The 19,968-nt window shown below is 43.2% G+C and overlaps 1 protein-coding gene across 9 annotated transcripts in view; it reads left to right on the top strand.

Annotated features, from left to right (window-relative positions):
• Window positions 1-19,968, top strand: part of USP24 (ubiquitin specific peptidase 24) — a 108,600-nt gene that overhangs the window by 72,493 nt on the left and 16,139 nt on the right. For 3 of the 9 annotated variants that reach the window (XR_010589601.1, XM_005284875.5, XM_042851445.2), the window contains exons 45-59: window positions 4,576-4,658; window positions 5,574-5,715; window positions 6,431-6,550; window positions 6,970-7,190; window positions 7,961-8,085; window positions 8,522-8,663; window positions 9,009-9,159; window positions 10,290-10,385; window positions 11,161-11,264; window positions 12,729-12,842; window positions 14,691-14,787; window positions 17,522-17,638; window positions 18,195-18,287; window positions 18,628-18,730; window positions 19,729-19,850. Coding sequence is in view for 3 of the 9 variants with exons in the window: in XM_005284875.5 (XP_005284932.1) it covers window positions 4,576-4,658; window positions 5,574-5,715; window positions 6,431-6,550; window positions 6,970-7,190; window positions 7,961-8,085; window positions 8,522-8,663; window positions 9,009-9,159; window positions 10,290-10,385; window positions 11,161-11,264; window positions 12,729-12,842; window positions 14,691-14,787; window positions 17,522-17,638; window positions 18,195-18,287; window positions 18,628-18,730; window positions 19,729-19,850 (1,830 nt within the window). In the remaining 6 variants the exon portion in view is untranslated. The remainder of the gene's footprint in view (window positions 1-4,575; window positions 4,659-5,573; window positions 5,716-6,430; window positions 6,551-6,969; window positions 7,191-7,960; window positions 8,086-8,521; window positions 8,664-9,008; window positions 9,160-10,289; window positions 10,386-11,160; window positions 11,265-12,728; window positions 12,843-14,690; window positions 14,788-17,521; window positions 17,639-18,194; window positions 18,288-18,627; window positions 18,731-19,728; window positions 19,851-19,968) is intronic. The other 6 variants (XR_010589602.1, XR_010589603.1, XM_024104934.3 and 3 more) reach the window with 3 other exon arrangements.

Raw genomic sequence — 19,968 nt, 5'->3', positions numbered from 1 at the left:
TCCATAAACCGACTCTCCCTGTCTGGATTTGGGGAACTCTCAGCTATATCTGTATTGGAGCCATAATATGTTCGGGAATTACTTTAATTCCATCCATAAACTCACCACCTCCCTCTGCCCCCACCCAAAAAATACCACAACTAATCAAAGACATCATTCTTCATCCAGATAAACCACACCTGGAATTTCTAGGCCATTGCAGTTCTTCGAGGGATTGTTCATTTCCATTCCATTGTAGGGGTGTGTGCTCGCCCCATGCACTGTTTTTTTTTTTTTTCTCCTCAGTGGTATATCTGTAGGGGACCAGCTCTGGTGCCCTCTGGAGTGGCCGGTATAAGGGGCACTGCTGGCCCCCTCCCTCCCTCAGTTCCTTCTTACCACCAGTGTCGGTGCTGGAGCGCTCCCCTTGTTCTAGCAAGTAGTTTCTCTTTCAGTGGTTCTTTGAAGTTTTATTATGTAAATAGTTGTATAGTTTTCAGTTCCTAAGTAGTCTCACACTTATCAAACTGTCTGTACTGGGCTAGCTTGATTATCACTTCAAAAAAAAAATTTCTCTTACTTAATTGGGCTCTCAGAGTTGGTAAGACAACTCCCACCTGTTCATGCTCTCTGTATGTGTGTGTGTGTGTGTGTGTGTGTGTGTGTATATATATATCTCCTCAATATATGTTCCACTCTATATGCATCCGAAGAAGTGGGCAGTAGCCCACGAAAGCTTATGCTCTAATAAATTGGTTAGTCTCTAAGGTGCCACAAGTACTCCTGTTCTTTTAGTGTACTTAGTTATTCATAGTCCTCTGAGGGACTTAATCCAGGGATGGGGCATGCCCACCCCCAGGCTTCAAGCCTGCAAGAAGCCCATGCCAATCAGCAGTCTGCATCTTAGTTGTTTGAAGTGTCTGGGTGAGTCCCACACTTGTGAAAAGTGCTGTATCTGCAGAGGATTCAAGCCCTGGACCAGAAAGGAGAGAGACATCAGGCTCCATGCGCTCCTCATGGAGTCTGCTCTTGTACCGGCCTCAGAGCCGGCACATTCAGACTCAGTGCCAAGTACTTCGGCATCGACAAGAAGTGTAGCCCCAGCACCGGCTGTCTCCCAGTGATGGTCCTTGCACCGGTACCAGCCAAAAGGCACAAGAAGCACCCTAGGAGGGGGCATTCCCCAGGGTCCCGTAAGGATAAGGGAGATGACCACCCTGGCCCGAGTCGGGCTATCTTGTCGCCACCAGAGTGCAGCCACACGGCAGCCTCGCCTATTGGGCCTAGTCCGCCCCGCAATCTGCCTCCTACCCCAGGGAGTGATAGAGGTACGTGGTACCTCACAGTGCCCTCCGCCCCAGAAGCCTTTCAAGCAGCAAAAGATATCTTTCTCCTCCTGGTGCTGCCTACTCCTCAGGAAGAGAGGCCTAAGGATCCCTCCCACCCCACCCATTTCTAGGGGAAAGCCCTCAATGGCACCCCTGCAGAAGTCACCCCCATGACACAGTACCCCAGCCAACTCACCAGGACCACCGCCGTGTCCTGAAGCACAGACCCACAGCCACTACTCGGCAGGTTCCTGGCAATCGCCGAGCTCCAGGCACTGAGCTCCAGGCACTGAGCTCCAGGATCCACACATCAGTCACCGGACCCCTGGTACCAGGCCACAGAGGCACGCTGCCAGTCCCCAGAACTCAGGCAGCAGTCACCCAAAAGGCACCGATCCCTGGTTCACAGACGCCACTCGCCAGAGCATCGTGGACGATCCCTCGCACTCCCAATTCCGGTCACTGGAGCCTGCGCGCTGTTCCTGAAGCGGGTGGCATTGTTCTCCAGATTATTACCAGGCCTATGAGCAGCGTCGCCGGATACACGGCATGGCTCAGCGGGGTCCCGATTGCCAGGCACAAGACCACCAGACATAGTGGGGAAGCCTACTCTATGGTGACGCCGCTGTGCTCACCAGAGGAAGACCATTCCTCCTCGGGCTCTGAGAGCGAGGAGTAGATGGCACCCAGGGACCAACTGCCACCTGCACAGCAAGCAGGTTCTTCCCAGAGCCAACCTGCAAGCATGTGGCCACAGGGTCAGTGGCCTGGGCCCTGGTAAATCTATAACCCATTGGCAGTGCCCCAGGCTGGCGGACCTCAGGCCCAGCGCTCCGTCTCAGGGGCCTCAGAAAGACCTTTGGCCTTGGTGTCTGAACTGCCCCCAGGCTCAGACGTCTCATCGGTCCAAGGGGCCCAAGAGACCCTTCCTCCCGTGGCTGTGGTTCCCCAGGCAGGGGACGTGGAACCCCGCCCATCATCCTGAGCTGGCCGCCTCATCATCACCACCTGATGAGGCAGTAGGAGGCCTCTGTGCCTCAGGATGACGTCAAAGCCCACCAGGAGCTGTTTAAACAGGTGGCAGTCAACCTGGGATTGGAGGCGGAGAAGATGTCCGAATCCACGGACTCCCTGTTTGATGTCTTGGTGGCAGCAGCCCCGGCAAAGATGGTTCTACCCGTGCATGATGGGGTAGTCAAAATCGTAAAAGCCCTGTGGCAGACCCTGTCATCCCTGCCCCCCATTTCTAAGAGGGCAGAGCGCAAATACTCAGTTCCTGCAAAGGGGTTTGAGTACTTATATACACATCCCTGCCCCAGATCACTAGTGGTTGCGGCTTCCAACAAGCACGACAGGCAGGGGCAGCCCAGCTCGACCCCAAAAAATAAAGATGCGAAGCGACTTAATCACTACAGCAGGAAAATTTATTCTACAGGCAACCTACAGCTTCACATCGCAAACCAGTAGGCTCTGCTCGGCAGGTATCACTTCAGCGTATGGCAGTCCACGGCCAAGTTTGCTGACTTGCTCCCACAGGATGTAAGCAGAAGCTCGATGCCATACTATATGAGGGCAGGGCAATCATGAGAGCCTCTCTCCAGGCTGCCTCAGACGTGGCAGACTCTGCGGCCAGGGCGACGGCCTCCCCGGTGGCTGTGAAAAGGGCGTCATGGCTTCAATCATCCGGTCTGTTGGCGAAGGTCCAACAGTCCATCCAGGGCCTCTCGTTTGACGGCTCGGCCCTTTTTGCTGAACAGACAGACAGCAGATTACACAGTCTAAAAGACTCGAGCTATTCTTTGCTCGCTGGGTCTGTACACCCCATCCCATGCTAGAAAGAGATTTAAACCTCAGCAAGCGCAGAGGTTCATGGGCCAGACCAGAGCGGAACCGTACCGCAGAAAGAGCAGGGGATATAGGCGTCGCCAAGGCCAACACTTCCATGTCAACCAGGATGTCTTCCTTACAGTGTTCTGTCCAAAGCCTCACACGACCAACGAGGAGAGGCGCCTGCACGCTCTAGATGTCAGACGTGCCCTGGCTTTCTGCTTGGAGCGCACTAAGACCTTCGGTAGATCAACTCAGCTCTTTTTTTGCGATCGCTGAAAGGATGAAGGGCCTTTCGGTGTCCTCTCAGAGGATTTCAAACTGGATTACCACCTTTATCCGCACTTATTACAAGTTGGCACAGGCTGTGCCTCCCCCCATAGTGAAGGCTAACTTGACTAGGGCTCAGGCATCTTCGGCTGTCTTCCTGGTGCATGTCCCTGGTGCAGGGCTGCAACATGGTCTTCGGTACACATGTTCCCCATGCATTACACCATTACCAGAGATGATGCTGGATTTGGCAGAGCTGTGTTGCAATTGACCCATCTATGAACTCCTGCCTCCAGAGGTACTGCTTGGGAATCACCTACAATGGAATGGACTTGAGCAATCACTCGAAGACAAAACGGCTACTAACCTTTCATAACTGGTGTTCTTCATGATGTGTTGCTCATGTCCGTTCCATGACCCACCCTCCTTCCCCTCTGTCAGAGTTCCGGCAAGAAGGAATTGAGAGAGGCAGGGGGCCGGCAGCGCGCCTCATACCGGCGCATACGCATGCCACTCCAGAGGACGACAGAGCTGGTCCCCTACAGATACCAGTGAGGAAAAAACTTCTGGCACTGGTGCATGTGGCGAGCACACACACCTACAATGGAATGAATGTGAGCAACCCATCTCAAAGAACAACAGTTAAAAAACAGTTACTAATCTTTCATGTGAAATCAATCTTTTAGACTTCAAAACCTCACTTCCCAAGTGCCTGTTCCTATTTGCCTTAAACTTTTGTGAAAAAATTCTAATGTGGCATCAAATTACACATGCTGCATTTTAGGAGGATTGATTTAGCACTGGCAAAATAAGAGGAGGTGGGGGGGAGTGATGAAATGGGGATTAAAATAGAAGACTATCTCTAATCTTAATTTTAGACAAACTTGCTTTTAAAATTTTTGAGGAGATGCATCTTGGTGATATAGCTTGTATGAAACACTAAAAATCAAGTGGGGGGGTGTATATATGAAGTACTCTTTACACGGTGTGAGTAAGTTAACATTGATGAGTTAACTTCTGCAGTTTCTGCTTTTGTATTTGTGACCTTAACATTGCATTAGCACAGGGTATTTTATGGAATAGATAAAACAACGGACTAAATTCAGGATATGCTGCTCTTTGTACATTACAAAAATATCCAACTGATACTTTAACTTTCTATCTTCAACAGAAAATAGGACGAGACCAAATATTTAAGAATACTTTTCAGGGTATCTACTCAGATCAGAAGATCTGTAAGGACTGTCCTCACAGGTAAGTAACTAGGTGGTGTGAGGCGTCCCTACATCATGGAGTTTACTTCTGCTTCTTAAAGTAACAGATGTGGGAGGAGGAATAAACTTTTTCAACTCTATTGTAATCTTAGTATTGCAAATCCCTTTAATATTCACTGTCCGCTTGTCCTGTACAACATAATTTCCTATGCCTGTGTCCTACTGGCTCAGAATTCAGGACCACTTTTCCTTCCTGTTTAAAATTGCTCATATATTAATGTTACGTGAGCAAATTTGGAACCTTCTCACCTAGTTGTACAGTACCATGTGATGTCTCCAGTTTTAAAAAATAGGGCAAAATGGTACTTTGTAAACAGCTGGTGACTAAAACGCTTCCAGCACCTTGTCTATTATAGGAAAAATCTAGCATTCCCAAGCTAAAATTCTAAGGCTTTCATAATTCCTTATATTGGTCATCACATTTTTTTTCTAATTAGTGGCTCCGAAATAGAAGCTGAAAATGAGAGCAGGAACCCTGTAACCAGTTGATGGCCACTTATAACAGACCAAATAGAAAATAATTCTAAATCATGGTTCTCTTGTAAAGTCAGGTAGGTGTAAGAAAATTAATCCTAATCAGCAGCTGAAATCTCAACAAAAGTGAAGAAAGTTCTGACCAGAAATTGTAACTACTTTGAGAGTTGATCCTCTTTATATGAGTTATACTTTCCAGAAGTGGCTATTTATCTTTATGAAAACTGATAAACAGATTATTACTTGTCTGTGATCACTTAGCAAGCCAGTAGCGGAGCTGGGAATAAAGCACATATTTCTTGATTTACAGCCTTTGCTCTAACAATTGAAGATTCTACCTAGGAGGACATGTCTAAGTTAGATATGTTTTGCTTCGTTCTCTAATAGTTTAATGTTTTTTTTCCCCCTCTCTTGACTCTAGGTACGAGCGCGAAGAAGCCTTCATGGCGCTCAATCTAGGAGTCACTTCATGTCAAAGTCTGGAAATTTCATTGGATCAGTTTGTTAGAGGAGAAGTTCTGGAGGGAAGTAACGCATACTACTGTGAAAAATGCAAAGAAAAGGTATTTTACTTTTGTGAGGAGAGATTAAAATACACACTATGACTTAGGCTCTGTGTGTACACTGTGCCGCTAAAATCTTGCCGCTGTAAGGTAAGCAGGGTAGCTGCTCTTTGTCACCAGGAGAGAACTCTCCTGCCGACAAAATAAAACCACCCCCAATGTTGGGTGGTAGCTTCGGTGGCGGGAGAGTGTCTCATGCTGACTCAGCATTGTCCACACCGGTGCTTTTTGCCATTTCAACTTTTGTCGGGCAGGGTGTGTGTGTTTTTCACACCCCTGACCAACAAAAGTTTTAATGACATAAGTGAAGTGTAGCCATAGGCTTAGTATTTCCTTGTTTTCTACATGGATGTAGGAAGAAAGATTTCATATGGCATATGAGGGAACAGTATCTTTCATTCATGATCACAAGATTAAATCCAAATCTATAGCCCTAACCAAACATCAAGTTCCATCCCCTATGACTTGAGTTTTGTATATCACGAACACTCAGATTAGCGACTGGATAGTATAAGATGTTTTTTCTAAAGGTGTAAATAACCCAGTCTGCGTGGGTTCTGTACACATCGCTCATTGCTTGTGTGTGTTTCTTACTTTCATCTGGCACTGTGTACAATTTTGGGACATTATTCTTTAAAAATCATTTAGACTAGACAGGAATTGTACAATGTTTTATAATGAGTATCTAGACAGGTGACTTTCTTCTCTCTTTAAGAGAACTACAGTGAAGCGCACCTGCATTAAAGCTCTGCCCAGTGTTTTGGTGATCCACCTGATGAGATTTGGATTTGATTGGGAGAGTGGCCGCTCCATTAAATATGATGAACAGATAAGGGTAAGAGAACTGCTCTATATTCTCCCCCCGCCCCCGGGGCTCCTCTTGAATTCCCATTTTTCCCTTCATCCCCTTCCTCAAAAAAAGCGTTTTTTCAAAGACCGTTGTACAGTGATCTTCTCTGCAGTGATAATGTTTGTAGCTCCCTGTGGAGCCTTTCAAGGGCTGAGTCTGTTGTTTCCACTTTACTTCCAAGTCCTTTATGGCCTGGAAAGCAAGAGCAAAAACCTGCTTCTTAAAGAAATGCTGGCTAGCTTATACATTGTGCGGATAAAAGGCGAAAGCACAGCACTTTCATTAGCTATTTCCAGTGTATAAGGCATTTATGAGTAAGTCTTTGTGTTTTTATACGACGACAGCAAGCTGGTAACATACCAGATGGTGTCTTAGTTTAATCCAAGATGTTTGCTTTTGAACAGTTTCCCTGGATGTTGAACATGGAACCCTACACAGTTTCAGGAATGGCTCGACAAGATTCCTCTTCAGAAGTTGGTGACAATGGAAGAAATACAGATCAAGGAGGTGGAGGATCCCCACGAAAAAAAGTTGCCCCTACAGAAAACTACGAGCTTGTTGGTGTGATTGTGCACAGTGGCCAAGCACATGCAGGGCACTATTATTCCTTTATAAAGGACAGGAGGTAACAAATGACAATGATCACACACGTTAGTGGGTTAGGACCAAAGCAACTGGGTCTGAAGATGACTTGTTTTAAAAGGAACATCCCAGGTTCCTTGTTAAACGTAATGAGTCCTTTAAAGCTACCAACAAAGACGCGAGCTACTGAAAAAACGTAAGCGCTTCTGGAAAAAGTTGAAAATCTAGTGTGAACTAAGGTCCAATCCTGTAAGCTACCCCAGTTAATGTCATTGGGTGTGTCTACACTGCATCTGGGCGCAAGCCGTCCAGCCAGGGTAGACAGACTTATGCTAGTGTGCTAAAAATAGTTGTGTAGACATTGCTTTGACATTACAGCTGGGACTCTCAAGCCTGGGTGGGGAGGGGCAGGGGGCTTAAGAGCCGGATCTCCAGCCCAGGTGGCAAGGTCTATACGGCTATTTTTAGTGTGCTACGGTGAGTCCTGCTATCAGAAGTCTGTCTAACCAAGCTGGAAGGCTCTTTCTGAGATGCAGTGTAGACATACCCATTAGGGTTCCATGCAGGCTTGCAAGATTGGGGCTTTCAGTGATGTCTGAACATTAGATGACATGTTTCATGCTTTTGATTTTTAAATCACACCTTTTCATTAAAGTGATTTTTGTAACTTTAAGAATTGTTTTAAGCCCTTCTTGTTCACCATCAAAGCAGACCCAATCTCAGGAATTTCATTGCTAGAGAATTTTTTTTAATTTAAGGCACTCAAACCTATCTTGTAACTTCTTTCACCTTTTCTGTTGTGTTTGACCATAGGGGATGTGGAAAAGGAAAATGGTATAAATTCAATGACACGGTTGTTGAAGAATTTGAGTTAACGGATGAAACCTTGGAATATGAATGTTTCGGTGGAGAGTATAGACCAAAAGTATATGATCAGTGTAAGTAATAAGTACAGACTTAATGAATAACGGCTTTGTTTCATACTAATTCACTGCAGAGTTAGAATTAAGTAAATTTTATCCAAACATACTAGGATTAACACTTTTTGACTCAGAGTGACTAGAATTAGAATGTCTTCAGTTACATTTGACTAGGAAACCTTCCTAAGCAACTTTTTATAAAGTTTTCCACATTACTGAGGAATGCTTTCACTGTTTATTGAGAGAGGGTTGAATAATACTATTGAACCAAATTCCCTGTAGCCCCACGCCTTATGTGCTCACTTCCCTCAGAGTAGGGATTAAAATGGTTAAAATTACTTTATATAGCTTAACTTTTGCATTAATTGTCTATTGAGTTTTATGTTTCCCTTGTAGGGATTATAAGGCTAGTTATACCTACAAAGACTGACTTGAACCTCATTTTTCCTTAAAGCTAACCCTTATCCCGACGTGCGTCGGCGGTACTGGAATGCCTACATGCTGTTTTACCAGAGAGTCTCGGATCAGAACTCTCCAGTCTTACCAAAGAAAAGTCGAGTCAGCGTTGTAAGGCAAGAAGCTGAGGATCTCTCGCTGTAAGTTTATCCTCCTATCTGAGGCATTTCTGATTCCATGATATCTAATACCATAGACAAAACTAAGAATAGGATAATTCCTGTCCCCCAAAGGAGCATGCTGTCTGCCCTATTTTTTTAAGGCTCTTAATGAGTACTTTTTTATTGCTTCCATGTGTAACTTTCATGCTCCCACCACTGTTGTAGTGAGAGGTCTGACACTGACTCCAACAGCCTCCAAAAATATATGGAGATAAGGATCAAAACACTTTATTAAGATGACATTTTCCTGTTGGTATATTGAAAATTGCCTTGCAAGATTATCTCAGGATTCAATTATCAGCATTAAACTTGTCTGTCTCTTAGATCTGCTCCATCTTCTCCAGAAATTTCACCCCAGTCATCGCCTCGACCACACAGACCCAGCAGTGACCGTCTCTCCATCTTGACTAAGCTGGTCAGAAAAGGAGAGAAGAAAGGACTCTTTGTAGAGAAAATGCCTGTACGAATATATCAGGTAAAGAACTCCAAAAATAGGGACTGAATGTTGCTTCTGTCAATTAATTTATTAGGCATAGCAGGTGAAATACATTATTTTGAAGCTGACCTTAATGTAGAAATAGATTTGTTGAAAACAAAACTAGATTAAAGGTGGAAAATGTTTCAGGACTGTTTGACTCGTTCCTATAGCCGTCAATCCAATGCTAATAACTAATCGTACAGCACGGTACTTTTACACCATATAATTCAAAAACATTGATTGACAGATTCCCTGCCTTAAAGAATTTTTAGTTTAAAACAATCTAAATGAACATTAAAATCCATGTATATAAGGGGGAGAGAAGAGATGATTGAGAGCAGAAAGGATGGAGTCCTCGAAGTGAGTGTGAAGAACAGAGAAGATATTTGGCAGATAAACAGGAATTCTACCTAGCTGTCCTTATTTTTGGAGCAAAGTGTGAGAACAGTAAGGTGAGGAGAATGGGAGAAACCAAAACACAGAGAAGGAGACATACAAATGTTACCTCTGCCTATGAGGGCTTTGAAGTTGGCTTGGTAAGATAGGAAGCCAATGGAGGGAGAATTGGTGACAGTTTAAGCAGTGGAGTACAGGAGGATTTACAGTGTAGCATGGCGTTTAAAACATGTCACAGAAAACGGAACTTGTTTTAAACTTACTGTGAGGCTTCTAGTGAAACTTGCTTGGGGGGAACTCTGCATTCATGACTGTTATCGTGACTCTTTGTTGAACCTGCTGATTTTATGTTCCAATAACTTGTGTAGCACGTTAGTGATCCTAAGCTTTCATTTTCTCGGCACATGGTCTTGTAACATTCCTAAATACAAACAAAACCACAAGCTATCTTTTGCTGGGCAAGTGGGTAAATTATTCTCACTCTGCCAGTGTGATTCTTACCATATTTTGGGAGAAAATAATTGCCTTTATGGAAATCTCTCAGTACTAACTTCCCCAAAGCAATACAGTGAGCTCGGAGCACAAATAAGTTAGTTGCATGACCATGTGCCAAACACTCCTGATCCCTCCAGAGTAGGTAGGATTGGAATGCTAATGTGAGCACTGTAACCTGGGAGGATGTAATGCTTTCTTGCCGTTCATTACTAACAATAACCACTTTTCCTTTACAGATGGTGAGAGATGAAAATCTGAAATTTATGAAGAATAGAGATGTGTACAGTAGTGACTATTTCAGTTTTGTTCTGTCGTTAGCTTCTCTGAATGCTGTAAGTAGCAAGATTTTAATCCTTGGGTGCTATAATATTGGACAGGAGGGCATACATAAGGTTGTTTGGGCCCCAGTCAGAAGAAAAATAGCTGGGTGGGTTAATGGAATTCTTGTTTAAACTATTCAATATCTCCAATTACGTTTCCTAGTGACAGCATCTAGTTAAAAGCTGATGCTATCTTCCTGTTCCGGATCATGGAAACAGTTGTCATCAGGCTGCAGTAAAATGTACAAAAATATGATTTAAATTTCCGTAATTAAAAAATTGTATGACAGGGATGCAAGTTGCTAAGCTCTGGCTGGTTAGCATTCCCTTTCTTTATGAAGGGTGGATCACAATTGATATTAGTCACCTTCGTATCATTCTTTTTCTAGTTCTTGGAGCTTTCTGTAAAACAATGCTTTCAACTTGTAAGGGACATTATTTACAAGCCTAGAAACTCTGATAGATGCACTCCAGAGTCCTAGAGCTCATACAGTCCTGTCTACTCACAACAATGAAACAGTAAACAAACCAGCATCCTGGGTTGGGTGGGTTTTTCAGCAAGCTAGTTCATATTTTAGCAAAGGTATAGCCCTAGTTTTAGAATCCTCTTGTATTCTGAGCTGGAGAGTCTTCATTTCAGTGTAGGTAAAATTTGGGGCCTGCCAATGTGCCTCCAAAGGAAACAAAACTTTAAAAACCGAGTATTTTGCTATGTTTACTGATTCTTTACAAATATGAACAGAAAAGTGGTACTACTAGACTGGAGTGAATGTGTTATTTCTTTCAGACTAAGCTAAAACACCCCTATTACCCATGTATGGCAAAGGTGAGCTTACAGCTAGCAGTCCAGTTCCTCTTCCAAACCTATTTACGAACCAAGAAAAAACTCAGGTAAGGATTCATTTTAGTGCTCTGTAGGCATACCCGATGAGACTTGCTGGCTTGTAAATCCTGTAACTTTTTGAATTATTGCATTTAAGCCTCTTGACTTCACAAATCCTGTTGATATTCACCAGCACAGCAATACTCTCCAGCTGGGGGATTCCAAATACAAATGGAATTTGCCCAACACACAAAAAATCCAAGGAGGGAAACTTGACAACTTCTTTCTCCCGCAGTTGTCCATTTCTGTGGGTGTCACCCATAACATCATTGTGGGGGTAGAAAGGATTTAAATACAAGTAAAATGGTCAAAGCTTTAATTAGCGTGTATTCTGAATTGAGAAATAAGCACTCTAAATCCTGGTATTTTATGAGCACAAGTAAATTTAGTTTTAAATAAATACTTAGTTTTCCTGAATATTGCAGAGTTTATGAATAATGTTAAAAGCCACTTTTTGGAGCTCAGTGCAGGACTGGCTAAGCTGGATTTGAGACAGTAAAATGTGATGGATGATTTTTTTCTTAAGCGTCTCGCTACTTTGTCCTGTGCTATCGAACATGTTTTCAATTCAAATCAAGACATGGGTCATTTATATGCTGTAGACAGGTGAAACAGAGAGGGTCTGAGTTACTGTATCTTGTTAAATTCTTAAGATATTTTTCAGTGGTGGAAGCAGTAGCTCCCCAGAAAAAGGTTGATTGACAAGTCGGGTCCTGCTGCCCTGAAAGCTGCACAGCAGAACGATAACTACCTCTAGAACAGGGGTGGGCAAACTACGGCCCGTGGGCTGGATCCGGCCTGTCAGGGCTTTGGATCCGGCCCGCGGGATTGCCACCCCCGTGGCGCCACGGGCCCCGCGCCGCTCCTGGAAGCGGCCGAGCACCACGTCTCTGGGGGCGGAGGGCTCTGCGTGCTGCCCTCGCCTGTGGGTACCTCCCCCGAAGTTCCCATTGGCCACGGGGAACCAATGGAAGCTTCGGGTAAGGTATCCACAGGCGAGGACAGCGCACAGAGCCCTCTGTCCCCCTCCTCCAGGGGCTGCAGGGACGTGGTGCCGGCCGCTTCCGGGAGCGGCACGGGGCCAGGGCAGGCAGGGAGCCTGCACCCCAACCCCCTACCCTGAGCCCCCTCCCACACTCCTTCCTGCACCCCTGCCATGAGCCCCCTCCCGCACCCTCTCCTGCACTCAACCCCCTTTCCTGAGCCCCCTCGTACACCCCGCACTCCTCCTCTGCCCAAACCCATTGCCCTGAGCCCCTTCCTGCACACCACACTCCCTCCCGCACCCCAACCCCCTCCCCCAGCCCTACAGTCATGGCCCTGCATGCAATTTCCCCACTCAGATGTGGCCCTCGGGCCAAAATGTTTGCCCACCCCTGCTCTAGAAACACAAGATATTGATTATCAGACACGAAAAAGTCAGATATGAAATTCTGCTGTTTTACTTATCCTTCTGTCTCGCTTCATTAAAGGATTGATACGGAAGAATGGATTGCCACCATTGATGCATTGCTTTCTAAAAGTTTTGATGCTTGTCAGTGGCTAGTTGAATATTTGGTTGGATCAGAGGGACGAGAGCTTGTAAAGTAAGTACCGATCTCCTCTCTCAAGTCAATATAAGTTACATTTCTTAAAGGTGTGGTTTGGCACATACTAATAAAAGTAGAAGAGCTGTTCAGTATATTCTGTATCCCTTAATCAGATGTTTGAAATAGTATTTGTCATTATCTAATTGCTTAATTTTTCATGAAGAAACCAATAAATATAATAAAATAGTGATATCCACGTAAATGGAGAAACCAGTGTTTAATAATCTAGTTTTAGTGATTGCTTTGAAATACAAGAGATTGTGGAGCTCTTGACTTGTTTGTGCTACAAGAGGAAGGGAACAGAAAACACGATTAAATGTATTTACCAAGATCGTTGCAGGTAGTCTCAATTTTGTTTCTCTTACAAAGATGTAGAAGCTAGAGCATATTCTTTGAATAAGTTCATCCACCCACTGACTCCTCTACAGTGAAGTCCCTAGATGAGCAATTTCATGGTTCAGGTTGCTCAGAAGGATGTTATCAAAGAGCTTTTATTGTACTTAATAGAAGGGGGAGATAATTTGTGTTCAAGAAATAAAGTCCCCCGAAATGTGCTAGTCGGGCCTTATTTCAGAATACCTTTTATTGAGAATTCTCAAGTTATTTGTCAGTTCTCAGCTTTTTATGAAGTGGTTGTTTACAAAAGCTCTTCAGCCTAGTTTATTTCTTTCTTAGAGGCATTTACATTAAATCCTCCTGGCAGATTGTTGGGTTTATCTTGCACTATTCCAAAGTTTCAGCAACTCTTTTGAGCATAATAATTCCAGGCCATTGCTGGTAGCTATTACCGTTTAAATGAGTGGAGAGCTCACAACTTAATACTGGCTTGTTTTGGGATTACAAGAAAATTTTGTTCTGCATCCAAGGCTCTTTTAACTTTTTAGCACATATTCCAATGTATTAGAAAGCTTCATGATCTAAGTTTAAGCATTTTCTTAATTGTATTAAATATTTAGACGATGAATCATAATTACTTTGAGGAAATAGCTCTTCAGCTATCCTACTGTATTCCCATGAATCACCTGATCGTTGTAGTATATTTCTAGCTAACTAGCAATAATAATCATCACTAATTGAGGCAAGGAAATTCAAGGTTGACGTTCCTTCCGTAACTTTAGTTGTGAGAGAACCCCTAACTTTTTGAATGGCTTTTTGTTTTTCTGCATCAACTCACTATTGTTTAAACAGAGTTCTCTCTGAATTACCTATATGCTCTGGGGTATTTTGGATTTCATATCAGGAAGTAAGTTTGCTGGTTCTTGATCAGAAAAGGAAATATCTAGTGTTTAGGCATTTCCAAGGCACCATTGTGTAATCAAAGATGGAAAATGTTAGAGAGGAGGTGATGGTGGTAGTTATGCTGTTATGAAATTGCTGCTTAGATTTTTTTTATTGCTAGAGAACATTGCATGGTAATCATGCCGTGTATAAGATCATCCATTGGTGAAGACCACTGGGTGGGGAAAGTGTGCCAGCTCTCAGAAGTTGAGGAAAGATCCCATTTAATCACTTCTGAGTGGCCTGGAACATATGCTAGGAATCTGCTATGCAACCATACTGTATGCTATGTATAAAAGCGCTGATTGAAGAATGTTGATGGTATATGTATAGTTGTCTCTTATGAATTGTACTATAACTTCAGTTAGGTCTTTTAAAGTGATCAAATGCAGGTTCACTGCTCTAAAAAACTAAAACATTGGAAATTGCAATAGGAGCAAGCATGAACGCAAGCCTCAGCTTTTGTCCTTTTACATGCCAAATGCCAAACTTCAACATGAAGTAGTAGCATAGAGAAACCAAAGGTTTGATCCCAAGCTCCCTTCAGCTTCAATGTGTATTTTCCAGGACTTTCCTGCTGGAGTGCAGTGTAAGAGAGGTGCGAATCGCTGTTGCCACCATTCTTGAAAAAACTCTAGACGGTGCCTTGCTTTATCAGGATAAGGTCAGTGATATTTAATTTTGAATTAGTGTATTGATTTTTGTAACGTTATAGCTGGCACTGTATTGCCAGAAAATACCATGCACCTCTATTAATGACCAAAGTAGAAGGCTTTAATAACCTCATTCTCCGTCGTTCTTCAGTTCTTGAATCTCTTCATGCTTCTTTCCTCTAGCCACGATAATGCAGTGTACCCCAGTCTTGGAGTCCCAAGTTGCATATTTTGAATGTCTGGTACACATCATGGGATCTCAGCCCTCTATCTGTACGTAAATAGCAGTTAAGTTTGCTGGGGAGTGACATGCACCTTAATTTTAAGGTAACAGAGGATGGAAAAGTCTCGGGAGCAAAATCGGGACCTGTATATGGCTTTCATCAATTTGAGAAAGGTCTTTGACTCTGTCAATCGTGAAGTCCTGTGGAAGGTGCTGGCCAAATTTGGCAGCCCTCCAAAATTTATTAAGTTTCTAAGGCTTCTCCATGATCAGACGACTGCCACAGTTCTCTGTAATGGCCTTGAGATGGAACCTTTTGTCATAAGAACTGGGGTTAAGCAAGGATGCGTTATTGCCCCAACCCTGTTTTCCATCTATTTAGCAGTCATTTTGGTCCTCGTTAAAGATCACCTCCCCAATGGAGTTGACATTCAATATAGAATGGATGGGTGGCTCTTTAATCTTCAGTGTCTCCACTCAAAGTCTAAAGTCTTCAGGGCGTCCGTTACTGATCTTCAGTATGCTGATGATTGTGTCATTCTCGCAGACACTGAGAATGACCTTTAGTCCGTCCTGGATTTTCTTGCACAAGCTTACCGAAGCCTAGACTCTCACTGAATATTGAGAAGACTAAAGTGCTCGATCAATCTGCTTGAGGCCTTGCACATGACCCACCACAAATCACCATCGAGGGTCAGACTTTGGAGAGAGCTGAGCACTTTTGCTATATTGGTAGCCAACTTTCTCAAAATGCAAAAATCGAGAGTGAGATCCACCACAGGATCCAGTGGGAAATTGCTCCGATGCGTTTTCATGGACCGTGATCTACAGCAGGTCACCAAGATCCAGGTCTATAAGACCATTATTGTTCCTACACTCCTCTATGGATGCGAAACCTGGGTGACCAATAGACAGTACCTCAAGAGTTTGGAGGGATACCACCAACGATGCTGCCGGAAGATCCTTCACATCAAGTGGCAAGATCGCTGCACTAACGCCAGCATCCTCGCTGAAGCCAGTGTCACTAGCATGGAAGCAATGATCCTCATGCCCCAGCTTCGCAGGGCTGGACATTGTGTGCGGATGCCAGACCCTCGTCTCCCAAAACAAGTCCTCTACTCTCAGCTCACCATGGTCAAAGATCCCATGGTGGTCAGAGGAAATGCTACAAAGACACACTGAAAGCGTAGCTTAAGAAAACTGATGTGGACATCACAAGCTGGGAAGAGTAAGCTACCAACCGACCCCAATGGCGCCATATCCTCCATCAGACAGTGGCCCACTTCGAGGAGAAGTGCCTTGCCCTCGAAGTTGAAAAGAGAGAGGAGGAAGGAAAAAGAAATAACTTGCACCCAGCAGGCCTCTGACCTGCCACAAAATGTGTACCTACTGCAGGCGGATTTGACGTTCCAGGATCAGACTCCTGAGTCATCTCAGGACCCATATGTAAATCCGTGGTAGAGATGGAGATCATCCTCGAAATCGAAGGATCGCCAATCAATCATCAATTTTAAGGGCTCAAGTTTAGTTAAAACACAGTATTTCCTGTAAAAATATATAAATAACATTCAGCTTTGTTGTCTCAAAGAGACTCTGACCCCACAAAATTTTTTTGAAAAACATTGTTTGGAAATCATTCTTTGTCATATTTTGGTTTATTCTCTTTTGATATTACCAAGACTGGTACACACACATTCAGAATCTAAGTGTTACCTGCAACTGCTTCTCCTTCCTTATCTGACGTCAGAAGTCTCTGACATCAGCATAGTATAGTACCCAGGAGTGAATATAAATGCAATTAACTTTGGGTGAGAGCACCTCAGTAGGTGAGCTTTTTCACAATGTTCCTGCTTATATGCAACTGTCCCTAGTAATACCACAAGGGAGAAACCACAAGAAAATATGAAACGAAGTAGTTTCTAAAGTGTTTTTTTCCGGGTGGGAAAGATTAATTTAGACCTACTCTCATGCAATTGTCCTTGAGATGTAAGAGAAATTGAGAAAATATGATCACTGTTCTGTGTTCATAGCATATTTCCATGCGTTGCCGATGGGCTTTTAAGTTACTTAATTGCCAGACTACGGTTCACAGCGGAAATTAATTTCCTAACTTTGTATATTGACTTTTTCAGTGAATGCTTGTGTGACGGATTAAGATAACTCTCTCCTGGGGAGGTGGATGTTCCTCCCCTTTGCGCCACCATTTAGGAAGTTGTCTAATTAAGCCTATAAGGAAAGTCTGCTCAATGGCCCCCTGAGACAAAGCTAGCCAAATTGCATTTCTCTGAGCAAGTTCTGCTGAAAGTTGATACTTTCATTTTCAGAATGTACATAATATTACCATCTGAAAGGGGAAAGCAGGTTTTGACTGTGTCCTCCTGGTTCGATTGTTCTCATCACAATAAGTACATCTGAATATAAACACAGTGATGTTAACTAGCCCTCAACCTTAATAGGGGGTGTTTTAAATGATTTATACAGTAGTCAATTGCCACTTTAATTTAAATATTACTTTTTGACAGTTAAAAAGTCTACATCAGTTAATGGAGGTGCTACTTGCTCTGTTGGATAAAGATGTTCCCGAGAACTGTAAAAACTGTGCACAGTACTTTTTCCTGTTCAACAACTTTGTACACAAGGTAACTAAATGAACTAATAGCTTTTCAAATTATTTTAATTTAAAAGGACATGAGAAAAGGAACTGGTTATGGATACTCTATAACCTATTTAAGAAAACAGTGGTAATGAGAACTTTCCAGAATTCAAATGAGTAAAACGCCTATCTCTGTAAAGCACATGGCTTTTGAACACTAGATTGGGACAGAAGAGTATAGAAATACAAGCAATGTATACATGTTAAACCCTGCCTGTGTTGCTTAAGTCTAAATGCAATAATTTGACAATATTTAAAGAAATAGGCTGAAAGGTTTGCGGTGGGAAGCTGAATAGCGGAGAGGATGGTGCTGTATGTCACAGCATGGTTTCTAATTGTTTTAAAGCCACACAAAGCTTACAAACCACTAAAGTGGAATTTCATAAAGCATCCTTTATCCAGTGCTCTTGCTATGTGAAGATGTAGCTTATTCGTAAGTAGGGAATTTAGAGTCTAGCCTGTACAGCAAATTACTTTTGCGCCTGCAAAATGTAATTCTGTATCTGTACAGCAGTGTAACTTTGCATTCTGTCTTTTGACAGCAGGGTATAAGGGCTAGCAATCTTCTTCTCCGACATTCTGCTTTAAGGCATATGATCAACTTTCTCCTTGGCCCCAACCGGCAAAATAACCAGGTAACAGCTAAATGGCATGTATGTCGTGTGTGCTTAGGTCGACTATTCCCATATTTTTCATATGCTTAAGTCAGAGGACAGACTTTTCATGAGGTTTAAAAAGGTGTATTCCTCTGAGTATTTTATCATTTTCCTTTAAATCTGTGCTTAAACCCCACCTTTGTCTGAATGAATTGATGTTTCGTAGCTGTGATGGTTTGAGTGGGTTTTTATTGCATGTAGTACAGGAAGGTTTCACTGCATCCAGAGAGGAAAAAGTTATAGATGCTTGGCTTTGAATGTGTTACTACCAATGTAAGTAGGGAGTGATGTATATTTTGCTCCATGCTTTGCCAAACAGAACCGCAGGTGGAGTTCAGCACAAGCACGGGAGTTTGGATTCCTTCACAATACTGTGGCACTACTTGTTTTGCACTCTGATGTCTCCTCACAGAGGAATGTGGGTAAGAGTAACCTTTCAGTTTTTATATGGCACTTTGCTGAGATGAGCTTACATTTGTGGAGGGAACTAATTTTGTCGTCATTGAGGGAAATAAAATTACCTTGAACGTTGAAAATAAGTGTGTGTGTGTGTGAGGTACAGTTGAGCCCACGTGTTTTTCATTTGTGTACATGTAGAGATACTTGAATACCAGGCTAAACTAAAAATATGGCTGGCACTCTAGGAATGTGTGAATATATCATTTTCATAGCACCCTGTCATCCACGTATCCAAGAGAGTTTTACCAGCATGAGTGAATTAAGCCATGTCAATCCAGTCTGGACCATGTACCAGACACGACCAGCTTTCAACTTTGTACTTTGCTTGCATTTTCCATATCCCTTCCAACCCTTTCAAAAGGATATTTAATTCTTAGGTAAAGTTAAATAAGCAGTTAAGTATCCAGCCATCTGCCGCTGGAAAGACACCCCTGTTAAACTAAGTGCTGTAGAAGGGATAAAAAGACAAAAGTTGGGATCCTCAGTGCTTGAAGTGGGACTTTAGAGACATCCCCTCCCTCATTTGAAAGAAAACTTTCAGTACTGAACAGGATTGTTAAATTTGCCAAACTTTGCGATGGGGCTGAGGTTTTAAAGTACTAGAAAGGTGCTAAGTTCTGTTGTAACACTTGAATGTGGTGGTAGTGATTGTGTTAAAATTTGAGATAAAAGTATCCAAGGTTAATGTATGTAAGTAAACTCCTTTGCTGTGGTCTTTTAGCACTTTATTAAGTTGAACCATTTATTACGTTGTCAGCATCCTAGTGACATTTTCTGTGCTCAAGTGATTATGTGGTGATGCGTATTGTATGTGGTGCAGCACTTGAGATGAAGGTTCTTGGAAACTATTTGCTGTCAACAGAGATTGCAGCAAACCCAACATTGTCACAGAAATGATGATGGTTTTTGAAGTGCAGAACAGTGTTATATCCGTGTGTTGTGTGTTCTGTTTTTCTTTTAGCTCCTGGTGTCTTTAAACAGCGTCCACCTCTTAGTATCACTGCCTCAGGTCCACTTCTATCCCTCCATGAAGAAGTGGAAACCTTGTTGTTCCTGTCTGAGGGGAAGCCTTACTTACTGGAGGTAGCTATTGTGCTAAATATCTCCACAACTTGTGTGTTTAAAAGCTGGTGTTATGTTGGTTCTTTGAAATACCACTACACTTGAGAAATAAAACAAACATTTTAGCCTTTGGAACACA

Source organism: Chrysemys picta, chromosome 8, assembly GCF_011386835.1.
Source record: "Chrysemys picta bellii isolate R12L10 chromosome 8, ASM1138683v2, whole genome shotgun sequence".
Taxonomy (NCBI): Eukaryota; Metazoa; Chordata; order Testudines; family Emydidae; genus Chrysemys; species Chrysemys picta.
Note: the sequence above shows the minus strand (reverse complement) of the source record. Positions and strands in the feature narration are given on the sequence as shown.